Consider the following 14,924-nt stretch of genomic DNA (forward strand, 5'->3'; position numbering starts at 1 on the left):
TATTTGAGGGTTTTATGTTCATATGTTTAACGAGCTTAACAAGCTAAACGAGCCAGCTCGCGAGTTATACGAGCTGAGCCAATCTTGGATTTGAGCTCGTTAATAATAACGAGTCGAGTCGAGCTAGCTCGTTAACGAAACGAGCTCTAGCGAGTCGAGTCGAGCTGGCTCGACTCGGCTCGAATTCCAGCCCTACGCGTGGGTGTTTAGGCGCCCACGGTGTATGAATGCTTCTCGGAGGCGCTTGGCTGGTGTCTTGGTGAAGTTACAAACCTACCGCGGTTTAGATCTATGGACATCGGGCTGATAGGCTACACGGGTCAAAGTGAGGATAGTAATTCCCTACCATCAAACATTAGTCTCTCGCGGTTTCGGGCGACCAGAGGCTTATTTGGTGCTTTGTTCAATATTTGGGAGTAGAAGCATTTGAAGGAAATATGCCCTAGACGCAATAATAAAGTTGTTATTTATATTTCCTTATATCATGATAAATGTTTATTATTCATGCTAGAATTGTATTAACCAGAAACTTAGTACATGTGTGAATACGTAGACAAACATAATGTCACTAGTATGCCTCTACTAGACTAGCTCATTGAATCAATGATGGTTATGTTTCCTAACCATTGACATGAGTTGTCATTTGATTAATGGGATCACATCATTAGAGAATGATGTGATTGACTTGACCCATTCGTTAGCTTAGCACGATGATCGTTTAGTTTGTTGCTATTGTTTTCTCCATAACTTATATATGTTCCTATGACTATGAGATCATGCAACTCCCGAATACCGAAGGAACACTTTGTGTGCTACCAAATGTCACAACGTAACTGGGTGATTATAAAGGTGCTCTACAGGTGTCTCCGATGGTGTTTGTTGAGTTGGCATAGATCTAGATTAGAATTTGTCACTCTGATTGTCGGAGAGGTATCTCTGGGTCCTCTCGGTAATGCACATCAATATAAGCCTTGCAAGCAATGTGACTAATCAGTTAGTTGTGGGATGATGTATTACGGAACGAGTAAAGAGACTTGCCGGTAACGAGATTGAACTAGGTATTGAGATACCGACGATCGAATTTCGGGCAAGTAACATACCGATGACAAAGGGAACAACATATATCGTTATGCGGTTTGACCGATAAAGATCTTCGTAGAATATGTGGGAGCCAATATGAACATCTAGGTTCTGCTATTGGTTATTGACCGGAGACGTGTCTCGGTCATGTCTACATAGTTCTCGAACCCGTAGGGTCCTCACGCTTAACGTTCGGTGATGATCGGTATTATGAGTTTATGTGTTTTGATGTACCGAAGGTAGTTCGGAGTCCCGGATGTGATAGCTTGGCTTATTAGGGATGATAGACTACTCATATGAATAAGGAATTCCTTCTTTTCCGGAAGCCCATTCGGATAGAACTCCAAAGTTAAGCGTGCTCAGCTTGGAGTAATTTCAGGATGGGTGACCAACCGGGAAGTTGCTCCTGGGTGCGCATGAGTGAGGACAAAGTGCGTAGAAAAGACTAGTATTGATCTATGGGGCCAGTGTAGATCCCGCTAGGAGTAACGACCACCGGCGGGTGTGTTCAGGGCGTTACAAGTTGGTATCAGAGCCGACCCTCGCGGTTACATGGATGTTTGTGGACAGGTGTGTGGTCATGTTGTTCATGATGTTTGTGACCCGTCGTGGCACACGCATGACACATGTACCGGACTGGATGCACAGACATATGTGCCAAGAGGGAACGTTCATGTGGCCCGACGAGGACGTCAGTTCCTCTGAGTGGGGGTGTATGTGATAGCCTGACTTATTAGGGATGATAGACTACTCATATCAATAAGGAGTTCCTTCTTTTCCGGAAGCCCATTCGGATAGAACTCCAAAGTTAAGAGTGCTTAGCTTGGAGTAATTTCAGGATGGGTGACCGACCGAGAAGTTGGTCCCGGGTGCGCACGAGTGAGTACAAAGTGCGCAGAAAAGACTAGTATTGATCTATGGGTCCAGTCTAGATCCTGCCAGGAGTAACGAGCACCGGCGTGTGTGTCCGGGGCGTTACACCGGATGTGATCACAGACATGACGAGGAGTCTCGAAATGATCAAGACATAAAGATCGATATATTGGATGACTATGTTTGAACATCGAAAAGGTTTCGAGAAAGTTCGGACATATACCGAAGTACCAGGGGGTTACCGGAACCCCCGGAGAGTCAATGGGCCATAGTGGAAAGGAGGAGGTGGCCAAGGTGGGGGCGCCCCCCCAAGCCCATTCCGAATTGGGAAGGGGGCGGCCCCCTTTACTTCTCTCCTTCTCCCCTTCCTTCCCTCTCCTACTCCAACTAGGGAAGGGGGAATCCTACTCCCACCGGGAGTAGGACTCCCCCCTTGGGCGCGCCTAGGAGGCCGGCCCTCTCCCCCTCCTCCATTCCTTTATATACGGGGGAGGGGGTACCCCATAGACATACAAGTTGATCATTGATCCCTTAGCCGTGTGCGGTGCCCCCCTTCACCATAATCCACCTCGATCATATCATCGTAGTGCTTAGGTGAAGTCCTGCGATGATAGCTTCATCATCACCGTCATCACGCCGTCGTGGTGACGAAGCTCTCCCTCGACACTCAGCTGGATCAAGAGTTCGTGGGACATCACCGAGCCGAACGTGTGCAGATCGTGGAGGTGCCGTACTTTCGGTACTAGGATCGGTTGGATCGTGGAGACATACGACTACATCAACCGCGTTGTCATAACACTTCCGCTTACAGTCTATAAGGGTACGTGGACAACACTCTTCCCCTCTCATTGCTATGCATCACCATGATAGATCTTGCGTGTGCGTAGGATTTTTTTTGAAATTACTGTGTTCCCCAACAGTGGCATCCGAGCCAGGTCTATGCGTAGATGTTATATGCACGAGTATAACACAAAGAAGCTGTGGGTGTGGGTATATACATATTGCATGTTGTTTCTACTCGTAATGAAGCAGTTGGTAGTCTCCGCCGGTCAATTTTCATCCATCTATCCTGGTTTTTTTCGTCCCACCTTCGCTGGTTTTTTTTCATAGAATTTTTTGCGTCCCCTCCCACCTCCCACGTCCGTTTTTTTCGCTGGTTTTTTGTCACCTCCCACACTGTCGATCCTATCCCGATCTCCATCCTCTCGATAGTTCTTTCGTTGCCGCCCACGCTGTACGAGGGGAGACCCCGCCGCCGCCGAGGGGAGGGGACGAAACCGCCGAGGGGAGACGCCGCCGCCTCCGTCCGACGGGAGAAGCAGGGGAGAAGCCGTCGTCCGAGGGGAGACCCTGCCGCCGCGGATCCAGGGCAGGGCGGCTTGAATCCCTGTCCCCGGGGTCGCCCCCGCCGATCTCCGGGAGACGCCGTCATCCCCGCCGCGTCTCCAGGGCAGGGCGGTTTCAATTCACCTCACCCTCCAGAGGGGCTCCGAGACCAGGCCAGGATCCCCTGTAGCCTGGGAGGGGTTCAGTGACCCGTCCGAAGCGGAACTCGTCTACGACCACATGCTCTGGGCGGTCCTGCACGAGGCCTTCAACTGCAGCAACGTGGACATCTACGGGAGGCTGGCGATTGGGTACGTGAATATTTAGTCCTGTTTTTTAGGTGTTCGTTGGAGTTTGGAGAAGGAGTACAGTGTTATTGTGACATCCCATGTTTTGCTATCGTGCAGTATTCGAAAAACAAGTGCACTGCTATTATGTTTGCCGCAGTAGATTATTGCTTGAATATGATGATCAGCCAGCCTATTCTCGTGAAGTTACTAAATTCTTGTTCAATTCTCCTGTGTATCATCGATTTCATATGAATGCACATATGCATTTGGTGCTGGGTCCACTCGTAAAATATCATTCTTTCTTTTCGCATCTCCATCAGGAAATCTACCGCATTATTCTTGTGTGAAGAGTGGACTGCCACACCTGTTTGCGAAGCCCTTGGTGACATTGCTGATGTATCTGTGGCAGGTATGATTATCTCGTAGATTATCTTTTGCCTGACACTCTTCTTAGTCTTTACTGCTGCTCTCAACTGACCTCATATATTTTCATCTCTCCCCACCATTGAAGTACTAGCTATTTTGTTCTGGGGTCAAAGGATTATGTAATGGTGCAAGGTGAGATACTTGAAGGTCTGGTTGCCTGTATTGTCAGACGTGAAAGTTTTGAGAAACCTCCCACAACCTTCATTAGATATCCTAACAGATTTTCTGATGCATTTGAACATTTTCTCAGATTGTTTGATGCTTCTGATCTGTGAAGTTGAAAACACTTTATATGCCTACTGATTCAGAAAGCTACCATTATATGCAGGCGACTCTGATTTAGGACCAAGTTTATGACAAATACATGCTGCTAATAGGTCAGATGAGAAGCAGGTATTATTTAATATTGTGAAGTGGTATCCTCCTCTCTGTCAAACTTTGTATTGGTTCTACCTTCTACCTTGCTGTAACTTCTACTTCTATATGACAGCAAATGAAAGCACTTTTTGAAAATGTTGGATCTTCAATGTGTTCGGACCACTGTGATTGGTTTGGAAACAGTGGTCTTGAGGCGATGTCTCGAAATGCTGATACATTACCCGTCATCCATTTTCTACAACTGCGTCCAACGAACTATGAAATTAAGAAATTACAGGTTAGCTCATTTTATTGGTTCTTGTCCAACAATAGATTGTTCTTGACTGTAATGGACATACTTCCGTTTTAAATGCATGATAACTATAATATCAGAAAGCCAATAGCTTGTTAGATAGTAATTCAGTTCTTCCTGTTTTGAACTGTTACAAGAGATGTTTCATCTGGTGAAGCAGAAAAATTTCCCTGCAGCTTTCAGATGTTACTGGAATAATAAATTTTTTGATTCTCTTTCAAATGATTACTTGTACTACAATGCTTATCCATGGGCACAGTGATTCTGCTTTTGGACATTATCAGCAAGAGATGAGGTAAATTTGCGAAATCATCCTTGTATTACAAGATGCTTATCCATGGACGTTTAAATTTTCACCCGTCTTTAAAAATATAATGCCTTCATTCAGACGTTATGATTTTTTTCTCTCGCTTTTGCCATTTTTTATTTCTCACCTACCTTCACCACTTATGATTAAATCCGCATACTAAAACTTCTCTCCTTCCCTAGACAATGACTTCATGGCTACCATGACCATCTTCCTATACTATTAATGGCTTATTTATTTCCCATGTCTGAATAAGTTACACTTTATAATATGAAATGGATAGAGTATCTCATTAGTATATGGAAATATCTCTTCTTTCTTCTTCTTTTTTTAGATTTATTAACTCTAATGGATCCCCCATTTTCCTTTCTAGGAAAAATCAAGAGCATGCATATTTAGTACTGTACTTTATAAGAAGCAGTTTCCTTTCCAACCCATACAATCTCCATAGTACACTATGTTCTACTAGTATATGGTACGTGCTATGCACGTGATGTTTTGTGATCAAACAACAATCAAGTTTACACCATACAATTGTACATCGTCAACTCATCATTGGTGGCTTCATGCCATATGACTTTACACAATGGGTGCTTCACAAAACAGCCGCAAAAGTTCTTGCATAGAACTTTTACTTTCATCAACAACAGAACTCCAGAAATATCGTGTCCAACTTGTTTTGGTGCGTAGCTGCACCAAGCGAATTCCAAAAATCAGGGCCGTTGGGTCACTTGAAATCAATGGCTAATAAATGCTTCTATATCACGGCGGGTGATGAGTCCAAATTAAAAAATTCATGTACTGCGTGTGGATTTAGGGATTATTACTGGAGACAATGGAAAAACTTGAATCATGTTTGTAAAATGAATTTATAAGAGAATGTAATAGCTATTTAATTACAACATATTAAGCTTTCACTTTATTTGTGTTTGTAATCTCATAACCAGGCGGATCAATCAATTGAAAAGAAGAAGATAATGAATAGTAGTATTAAGCATATGATTATTTGTACTAAATAAAATCCCTTCAGTTAACATTTTGCCCTTACCGTGGCTGCACTGCTGCATGCACTTCTCCGTCTCTCTCCCATCACGTGTAGCAGTACTTTTGCATGGTGGAATTTCTTGCCAGTAGTAGTACTCTAGGGTAGCACTCTCATGGGAGCCTACCGGAGATTTCTAGGATGCTGTGTCCGGCGGAAGATTCACGAACCTGCACGTACTCTCTACTGCGGTGGAAGTCTGCCAGCGAAGGGTGTGCACACTGCGAATCCCTCCATTGTGGGCCGTCCGATCACTCCATCTGACGGTCTATAAGAGGCCACATAGTCCTCTATCTAAACCAATTGAGTGCGAGCCGTCGGATTACAAAGATCCAACGGTCTATATCTCTTCATATTGATACACTATATAGGAGTATATATATGTTCTATTGTGTGGTTGTTGGTATTCTAAAAACACTTCTATGATAAGCCTAGCATTCTGTGTCCACAGCCAGGAGGCCTGTAAGAGTTACTAATTTAAGATAATACTGACGCGCCCAATTCATCATATAATACCAATAAACGTGATAATGTGAGTCGGGGAGTACAAGTCCGTCGCAGCAAAGTTTGCATCAACACAATGGAAGTGGTATTCTGTAGAAAAATAGCAGCCATCATCTCACAGACACCTGTACAATTACTTACAAGAGCAATCATGTAGTTAGAACGACATATTAGTATAGTTTTGCTATAACTGAGGCTAAATTCTGCCGTAATGTTCTTGTTGCTGATAGCATGTGTATTGATGAAAAGTTAGATGACATGGATGCTTATGAGATTCTCTGTGTAGGTGCTTTCATCTGATAATTTTGATATTTTATTTACTGAATAATCTTCCGAGAATCAGGTTTGTAAAAGAAGACCTTATCCATGGCTGCATTTTTCCCTTGTGGGTATTATGAATTGTTCAATTCGTTTTTTGTTAACTGCTCAAGTAACTTTCTAGCATTTGAAGAGTCGTATTATCTTATGAATTGCTTTAAACTTTGTATGTGTTCTTCAGAATTATTTTAAGGACTTGACACTTTGGAATCTGAGACTATCTCTGAATCTCCAAGTGGAATAGGGGTTATACGGATTGAAGATAACAAAGCGCGTACATATATGTTCATTCCTACATGCTGACACCAGGTCTGTAATTTTATTTATTTGGGAAATACACAATTCGGTTGATGGAGAGGAATGCAATGACATGTCACTTGAATTACTGTGCCTTTATAATCCCTACAAAATTTATGATGTTAATCCTTTCATAATTTATATGACTGGACCACCATTTTTATGTAGGTCAATGAATTTGTCAAGATTGCTAGAGCTGCAAACATCCATGCTTACATAATTTTCCAACTGAAGAATGACATAACTGCAATGACGGGGAAAGCCAAGGCTCAACGGCGACTCATTGACAGCTTACATGATGAGTAGGGAACCTGATGGGCTACCCTCTTCGGTAAAAACTTGCTTCATGCCATTGTATAATCTATTAAGAAATCACAGAGTCAAAAATTGCTGTCCCGTTCTCTTCGGTAACAATTTTTTATTTAGTAATCCTGCGCCTCAAAGTTCGTAATCCTGTAATGCATCCTTGAAATCAGTTTGTTCTCCACCATTGAGTATCATACATAATGCATCAACGGGTTAGGTAGAAATTGCCTGCACCAAAACCTGTATAACGAACAGACTGCCACATTTATTCAGTGCAACTCATCCCGCTTCAGCATCGAAGTTTCAAGGGGCCATGAGAGCGGAGGTAGCCAAGTCGTTGTTGCATTAAGGCAGAGTGTGGACGTAATTATCTCATTAGCGTTTAAGTGCTGGTTCGATAAACAACCTTTGATCCATGTGGTTTGTTATATATCTACTGATCCATGAAGAAAGTTTTCACTGGATACTTATCACCTGTTTAATTTACAATTATCTTTTGATTAATACTTTCTCTACGCAAGTTTTTTTTTATCTAATTGTTCCATTCTTCATAGGTTTATAGGGGTATTTGTAACCTGGAGCAATCAGACACACTTTCTTATCCGGAAATGAAATCCGAACATCTGTTTGGTTTTAATATGTAAACTAGTGTACCTACTTAGAGTGATCTTTTAACTCAATGAAAATTACATAAATTTGCTTGGTAAAGGCCTCATGTCACTTGGCATCAAAGAGCTCAAGCTTCTTGAAAAGCAACTTGATTCATCCTCAAGGTACATAAGATCCAAAAGACTAATTGATTTCTTTTCGGTATAATCATGATTCAGAAGAAAGGAGCACTAGCTCTTTCATTGTCTATAGAAAACAGTACAAATTGTTCCTTTGTTCTGCTTATTTCTACTGTGTTAAATAATAATAGGCAATATTATGCTGCTAGATGTAGGGTTTCATGATCACTTTTGACCTGTGTTGTAGGTAGATTACACCTATTTTTGTCTTGCTTTGATTTTAAGTAAAATTGAGCTGGGCGTGTGCTCTGTTCAAACAATAAACAAAATAGAGTATCCTCATGCTGTAAATATACCTCAGTTTTTTTTCAATTTACTAAACACATCTCAGGTTAGTGAGATGCTCTGTACACTACATCTATTGAACTATGTGCAGTTTTCAGCTTGATGTCTTTGATTTAACGTCATTATTCTAGGACTGGAATATTTAGCATTTGACATATTGATTCCAGTAATGCAATTAATGCATTGTAAAAACTAGGAATAATTTGGCTGTGTCGTCCTCGATATGTTATGACACAAAAATGTTGATCATTTTCACAATTGCAGACACATCATATGCTTCATCATCTCACTGGTCTCTAGAGCAAGGTAGGCTCTTAACAAAATAAATTTTATCATATTATGTATTCATAAATTTTCTCACACAAATTTATTCAGATATAAAATCGACTGTACACTGAATAATTTTGTAGGGAGATCTTTTGAGAAGAAAATAAGTGCCTTAGAAGAAAAGAAAATGTAACTTCCCATTGCATGTATTAATTAGATTACTGAATTCTTTCCCTCGAGAAGAAATAATTTAACTCAGTCATTTCTGTCCTTTCTTTCGGGTTTAATCTTCATAAAAGTGGTTGAGTTTTGGTGTTGGCTCGCCAAGCCTATCAAGCTTGTCCAACATTGTCTGAGATAGTTTGGGCATATTCAGCACAGGCCTCCTGAAGCTCTCGTGCATAGCGGATAGCTAAAGCATGCTGATACTGTCAAGAGAGGTCGGGGTAGACCGAACTTGACATGGGAGGAGTCCGTAAAGAGAGATATGAAGAACTGGTGTACCATCAAAGAACTAGCCATGGACAGGGGTGCGTGGAAACTTGCTATCCATGTGCCAGAACCATGAGTTAGATGCATTATCTTATGGGTTTCACCTCTAGCCTACCCCAACTTGTTTGGGACTAAAGGCTTTGTTATTATTATTGTTATTGTTACATTTCTGTCCTTTCTAGGAGGATTTCAATTGTTTTCCCAATTTTCCTTCCACCATTTTGTAACCCTTTGCAGAACCGTCTGGGGAGGTTCGCAGCATTGTCTACTCATCTGATGGGAAATCGGTATCTGTTATCTATCATGTGGTTATGGAACTGATACAGATGACCCTTCTTTGCCTGGGGGTTATATGTGGTTCAGTTTGCAGAATCTTGTTTGGTTTTACATTGATCTTACATGCTCAATTTTTAAGCGTATAACCAGTTTGTAGGTCCAAATATTTGGTATGTGGACGTGACCAATGGGGCATGGAGATTATGGCAAGGCATGGTGCTGTGGTGGCGGCGGTGAAGGTAACCTCGTCGAAGGCGGCGTCGCTGGATGGCTATCGATGAAAGCGGCATGGGGATGGGGGAGGTGGAGTGTCGAGGGATGGAGGCATCGAACGGCAGCCAGGGAGACGGGGTGGCAGTGAGATTGGACTAGCTTGCCTAGGAGTGTGGGCAAGATTTCCTTTCCAGGATGGCCGAGGGTTTCTCTCTCTCTCTCTCTCTCTCTGTGTGTGTGTGTGTGTGTATGTGTGTGTGTGTGTCAATAGACCATAAACTTTTCTTCATTTATAGTGCTAAAGATATGTCAATACATGTTCTTACATTTAGGCTCCTAAACTTGTTGAATGAGTTCTATATACAAGATTTAAGTTGTCCTTCTATAAATTAAGACTGCCTTTGCTAATCTTTGTTGCATTGCTATTGATGAGTCTATAATTGTCAACCTGGACAGTAACAACACTATCGTTTTATCTCTCAATGTGAGCAAGTAAGATTTTGTTCAGAGCTTTATTCTATTGGATTATTTTTCTATTACAGAAGTTGATTCTCGATCTTGTTATTCATTTCCTGGGATCATTTCTTAGTCTACTGCATCATTAACAAGAGCTTGGGGATTGCTTCGAGGATTCTGCAGATTTCTCCCATAACCTCTTGTAGTGACACAATGCTATGATCTTCAACCATAAAAATGAAACCGTCAGCATTGATGGCCTGCTCCTATGATCTCACAGGTACCAAAATGCAGCTTAAATCTCTTTTTAAGAATTGGTTCATGATGTTCTTACATTTAGCTACTCATGTATAGCTTTTAGGTTTACTTTTTTTTCTCCTTGTAAAATTCTCTTTTTGTTTGCTCACTTTGTAATCAACTCTATGATTTTATGATTTAGAAATCAGTCCAGGTGCCTATAAATGAATTTAGTTTAACTCTGTAATTAACCCTTAAGAATAGTATATAATTGTTTTGGTTGCACTCATCCCTTATTCAGAGCGTCACCAATGGTGATAGCGTTGTGTCAAGGAGAAGGTGGAGAGGGAGAAAGAGAAAAGGAGAATGGAAGCCAAGTGATAGACAAAGGGAGTGAAAGATAGAAGACAGGCAATAACTTGTGTTCTCTTACTAACGCTTTATTTATTGAGGACCTGTATCAATGCACAGTTATTTATCGCTGTATGATGAAAACATTTGGCGACTCAAACAGACAAAGAATAAACAAATTTTATGTCCTTTTGGGTCACTGTGTTCGAGTTTAGGGTGGCATGTGTGACACTCGGCTAATGGAGCTGCTCATCGGCTATCGTACAATGATTGTGCAAATAAGTTATGTAAAACATGGGTCAGGTACCCGGCGTTTTGTATTCATGATTTTTTCTGGACTCGGATTGCGCTGAGATGAATGAATAAAACACTAACCTATTTCAACTAAAAAAACATTTTGTTGGTTGGCAATAACATTATTATGTTTGATAGTATGATGTGTGTTTGATGATTGTCAAGAAAAATATGCGTGTTGGGTGAGAGGGCATTGTTCTCAGTTATTTTAGCTATGTGAACAACATCTTAATTTTCACCAAAAGCCCGTGGCAACGCACGAGCGTTCTACTAGTCATCGTAGTGCTTAGGCAAAACCCTGCAACGGTAGCTTTATCATCACTGTCATCACGCCGTCGTGCTGACGAAGCTCTTCCTCGACACTCAGCTGGATCAAGAGTTTGTGGGACATCACCGAGCCGAACGTGTGCAGATAGTGGAGGTGCCGTACTTTTGGTACTAGGATCAGTCGGATCGTGGAGACGTACGACTACATCAACTGCGTTGTCATAACGCTTCTGCTTACGGTCTATGAGGGTACGTGGACAACACTCTTCCCCTCTCGTTGCTATGCATTACCATGATAGATCTTGCGTGTGCGTAGGAATTTTTTTAAAACTACTGTGTTCCCCAACAGTGACATCCGAGTCAGGTCTATGCGTAGATGTTATATGCACGAGTAGAACACAAAGGAGTTGTGGGCATGATTATATACACATTGCTTGATGTCACTAGTTGTTTCTTGATTCAGCGGTATTGTTGGATGAAGCGGCCTAGACCGACATTACGCATACGCTTACGCGAGACTGGTTCTACCGACGTGCTTCGCACACAGGTGGCTGGTGGGTGTCAGTTTCTCCAACTTTACTTGAATCGGATTCAATGAACAGGGTTTTTTCTGAAGATCAAAAAGTAATCACTATACCGTGTTGTGGTTTTTGATGCGTAGGTAAGAACGTTCTTGCTCAGCCCATAGCAGCCACGTAAAACTTGCAACAACAAAGTAGAGGACGTCTAACTTGTTTTTGCAGGGCATGTTGTGATGTGATATAGTTAAGACATGATGCTAAATTTTATTGTATGAAGTAATCATGTTTTTAACACAGTTATCGGCAACTGGCAGGAGCCATATGGTTGTCGCTTTATTGTATGAAATGCAATTGCCATGTAATTGCTTTACTTTATCACTAAGCGGTAGCGATAGTCATAGAAGCAATAGTTGGTGAGATGACAACGATGCTTCGATATAGATTAAGGTGTCAAGCCGGTGACGATGGTGATCATGACAGTGCTTTGGAGATGGAGATCAAAGGCACAAGATGATGATGGCCATATCATATCACTTATATTGATTGCATGTGATATTTATCTTTTATGCACCTTATTTTGCTTAGTTCGACGGTAGCATTATAGGATGATCTCTCACTAAATTTCAAGGTATAGGTACTCTCCCTGAGTATGCACCGTTGCTACAGTTCATCATGCCAAGACACCACGTGATGATCGGGTGTGATAAGCTCTACGTTCACATACAAGGGTGCAAGCCAGTTTTGCACACGCAGAATACTCGGGTTAAACTTGACGAGCCTAGCATATGCAGATATGGCCTCGGAACACTGAGACCGAAAGGTCGAGCGTGAATCATATAGTAGATATGATCAACATAGTGATGTTCACCATTGAAAACTACTCCATCTCATGTGATGATCGGACATGGTTTAGTTGATATGGATCACGTGATCACTTAGATGATTGGAGTGATGTCTATCTAAGTAGGAGTTCTTAAGTATTTTGATTAATTGAACTTTAATTTATCACGAACTTAGTACCTGATAGTATTTTGCATGTCTATGTTGTTGTTGATAGATGGCATGTGTTGTTGTTCCATTGAATTTTAATGTGTTCCTAGAGAAAGCTAAGTTGAAAGATGATGGTAGCAACTATACAGACTGGGTCCGTAACTTGAGGATTATCCTCATTGCTGCACAGAAGAATTATGTCCTGGAAGCACCACTAGATGACAAACCCGCTGCAGGAGCAACACCAGATGTTGTGAACACCTGGCAGAGCAAAACTGATGACTACTCGATAGTTCAGTGTGCCATGCTTTACGGCTTAGAACCGGGACTTCAACGACGTTTTGAACGTCATGGAGCATATGAGATGTTCCAGGAGTTGAAGTTAATATTTCAAGCAAATGCCCGGATTGAGAGATATGAAGTCTCCAATAAGTTCTATAGCTGCAAAATGGAGGAGAATAGTGCTGTCAGTGAACATATAGTCAGAATGTCTGGGTACCACAACCACTTGACTCAACTGGGAGTTAATCTTCCTGATGATAGTGTCATTGACAGAGTTCTTCAATCACTACCACCAAGCTATAAGAGCTTCGTGATGAACTATAATATGCAAGGGATGGATATGACGATTCCTGAGCTCTTCGAAATGCTAAAGGCTGCGGAGGTAGAAATCAAGAAGGAGCATCATGTGTTTATGGTCAACAAGACCACCAGTTTCAAGAAAAAAGGTAAAGGGAAGAAGGGGAACTTCAAGAAGAATAGCAAGCCAGTTGCTGCTCAAGTGAAGAAACCCAAGTTTGGACCTAAGCGTGAGACTGAGTGCTTCTACTGCAAAGGGACTGGTCACTGGAAGAGGAACTGCCCCAAGTATTTGGCGGAGAAGAAGGATGGCAAAGTGAAAGGTATATTTGATATACATGTTATTGATGTATACCTTACTAATGCTCGTAGTAGTGCCTGTGTATTTGATACTGGTTCAGTTGCTAACATTTGCAACTCGAAACAGGGGCTATGGATTAAGCGAAGATTGGCTAAGGACGAGGTGACGATGTGCGTGGGAAATGGTTCCAAAGTCGATGTAATCGCTGTCGGCACGCTACCTCTACATCTACCTTCGGGATTAGTTTTAGACCTAAATAATTGTTATTTGGTGCCAGCGTTGAGCATGAACATTATATCTGGATCTTGTTTGATGTGAGACGGTTATTCATTTAAATCAGAGAATAATGGTTGTTCTATTTATATGAGTAATATCTTTTATGGTCATGCACCCTTGATGAGTGGTCTATTTTTACTAAATCTTGATAGTAGTGATACACATGTTCATAGTATTGAAGCCAAAAGATGCAGAGTTGATAATGATAGTGCAACTTATTTGTGGCACTGCCGTTTAGGTGATATTGGTGTAAAGCTCGTGAAGAAACTCCATTCTGATGAACTTCTAGAATCACTTGATTATGAATCACTTGGTACTTGCGAACCATGCCTCATGGGCAAGATGACTAAAACTCTGTTCTCCGGAACAATGGAGCGAGCAACAGAGTTATTGGAAATCATACATACTGATGTATGTGGTCCAATGAACATTGAAGCTCGCGGTGGATATCGTTATTTTCTCACCTTCACAGATGATTTGAGCAGATATGGGTATATCTACTTAATAAAACATAAGTCTGAAACATTTGAAAAGTTCAAAGAATTTCAGAGTGAAGTGGAAAATCATCGTAACAATAAAATAAAGTTTCTGCGATATGATCGTGGAGGAGAATATTTGAGTTACGAGTTTGGTCTTCATTTGAAACAATGCTGAATAGTTTCGCAACTCACGCCACCCAGAACACCATAGTGTAATGGTGTGTCCGAACATCGTAATTGTACGTTATTAGATATGGTGCGATCTATGATGTCTCTCACTGATTTACCGCTATTATTTTGGGGTTATGCTTTAGAGATGGCTGCATTCACATTAAATAGGGCACCATCTAAATCCGTTGAGATGACACCTTATGAACTGTGGTTTGGCAAGAAACCCAAGTTGTCGTTTCTTA

At 41.6% G+C, this 14,924-nt stretch overlaps 1 protein-coding gene across 18 annotated transcripts; it reads left to right on the top strand.

Annotated features, from left to right (window-relative positions):
* Window positions 1-3,106: 3,106 nt before the first annotated feature.
* On the top strand, window positions 3,107-10,996 carry LOC125538113 (tRNA ligase 1-like). Of its 18 annotated transcripts, XM_087544082.1 has the most exons (8): window positions 3,108-3,590; window positions 3,890-4,388; window positions 4,486-4,650; window positions 4,842-4,960; window positions 6,805-6,861; window positions 7,018-7,145; window positions 7,302-10,496; window positions 10,755-10,996. In XM_087544082.1, exons 3-6 carry the CDS (start codon window positions 4,489-4,491, stop codon window positions 7,034-7,036), a joined length of 357 nt encoding a protein of 118 aa, XP_087400208.1. In that variant the 5' UTR covers window positions 3,108-3,590; window positions 3,890-4,388; window positions 4,486-4,488; the 3' UTR covers window positions 7,037-7,145; window positions 7,302-10,496; window positions 10,755-10,996. The 18 variants fall into 18 exon arrangements, 2 of the variants coding, with proteins under 2 accessions (XP_087400209.1, XP_087400208.1); XM_087544083.1 differs by having other exon boundaries at window positions 3,107-3,590; window positions 7,018-10,496; XR_015616706.1 differs by lacking the exon at window positions 6,805-6,861 and having other exon boundaries at window positions 3,112-3,590.
* The last annotated feature ends 3,928 nt before the right edge of the window (window positions 10,997-14,924 follow it).

Source organism: Triticum urartu, chromosome 2A (assembly GCF_056163025.1).
Source record: "Triticum urartu cultivar PI428250 chromosome 2A, HENAU_Tu73, whole genome shotgun sequence".
In the NCBI taxonomy this organism is placed as follows: Eukaryota; Viridiplantae; Streptophyta; class Magnoliopsida; order Poales; family Poaceae; genus Triticum; species Triticum urartu.

Coding starts and splice junctions, on each gene's coding strand:
- LOC125538113 (XM_087544083.1), top strand. CDS start 4,489: ATGAAAGCACTTTTTGAAAATGTTGGATCTTCAATGTGTTCGGACCAC. Junction 4,651..4,841: donor ATGAAATTAAGAAATTACAG/GTTAGCTCATTT, acceptor ATTTCCCTGCAG/CTTTCAGATGTTACTGGAAT. Junction 4,961..6,804: donor CATTATCAGCAAGAGATGAG/GTAAATTTGCGA, acceptor TTCTCTGTGTAG/GTGCTTTCATCTGATAATTT.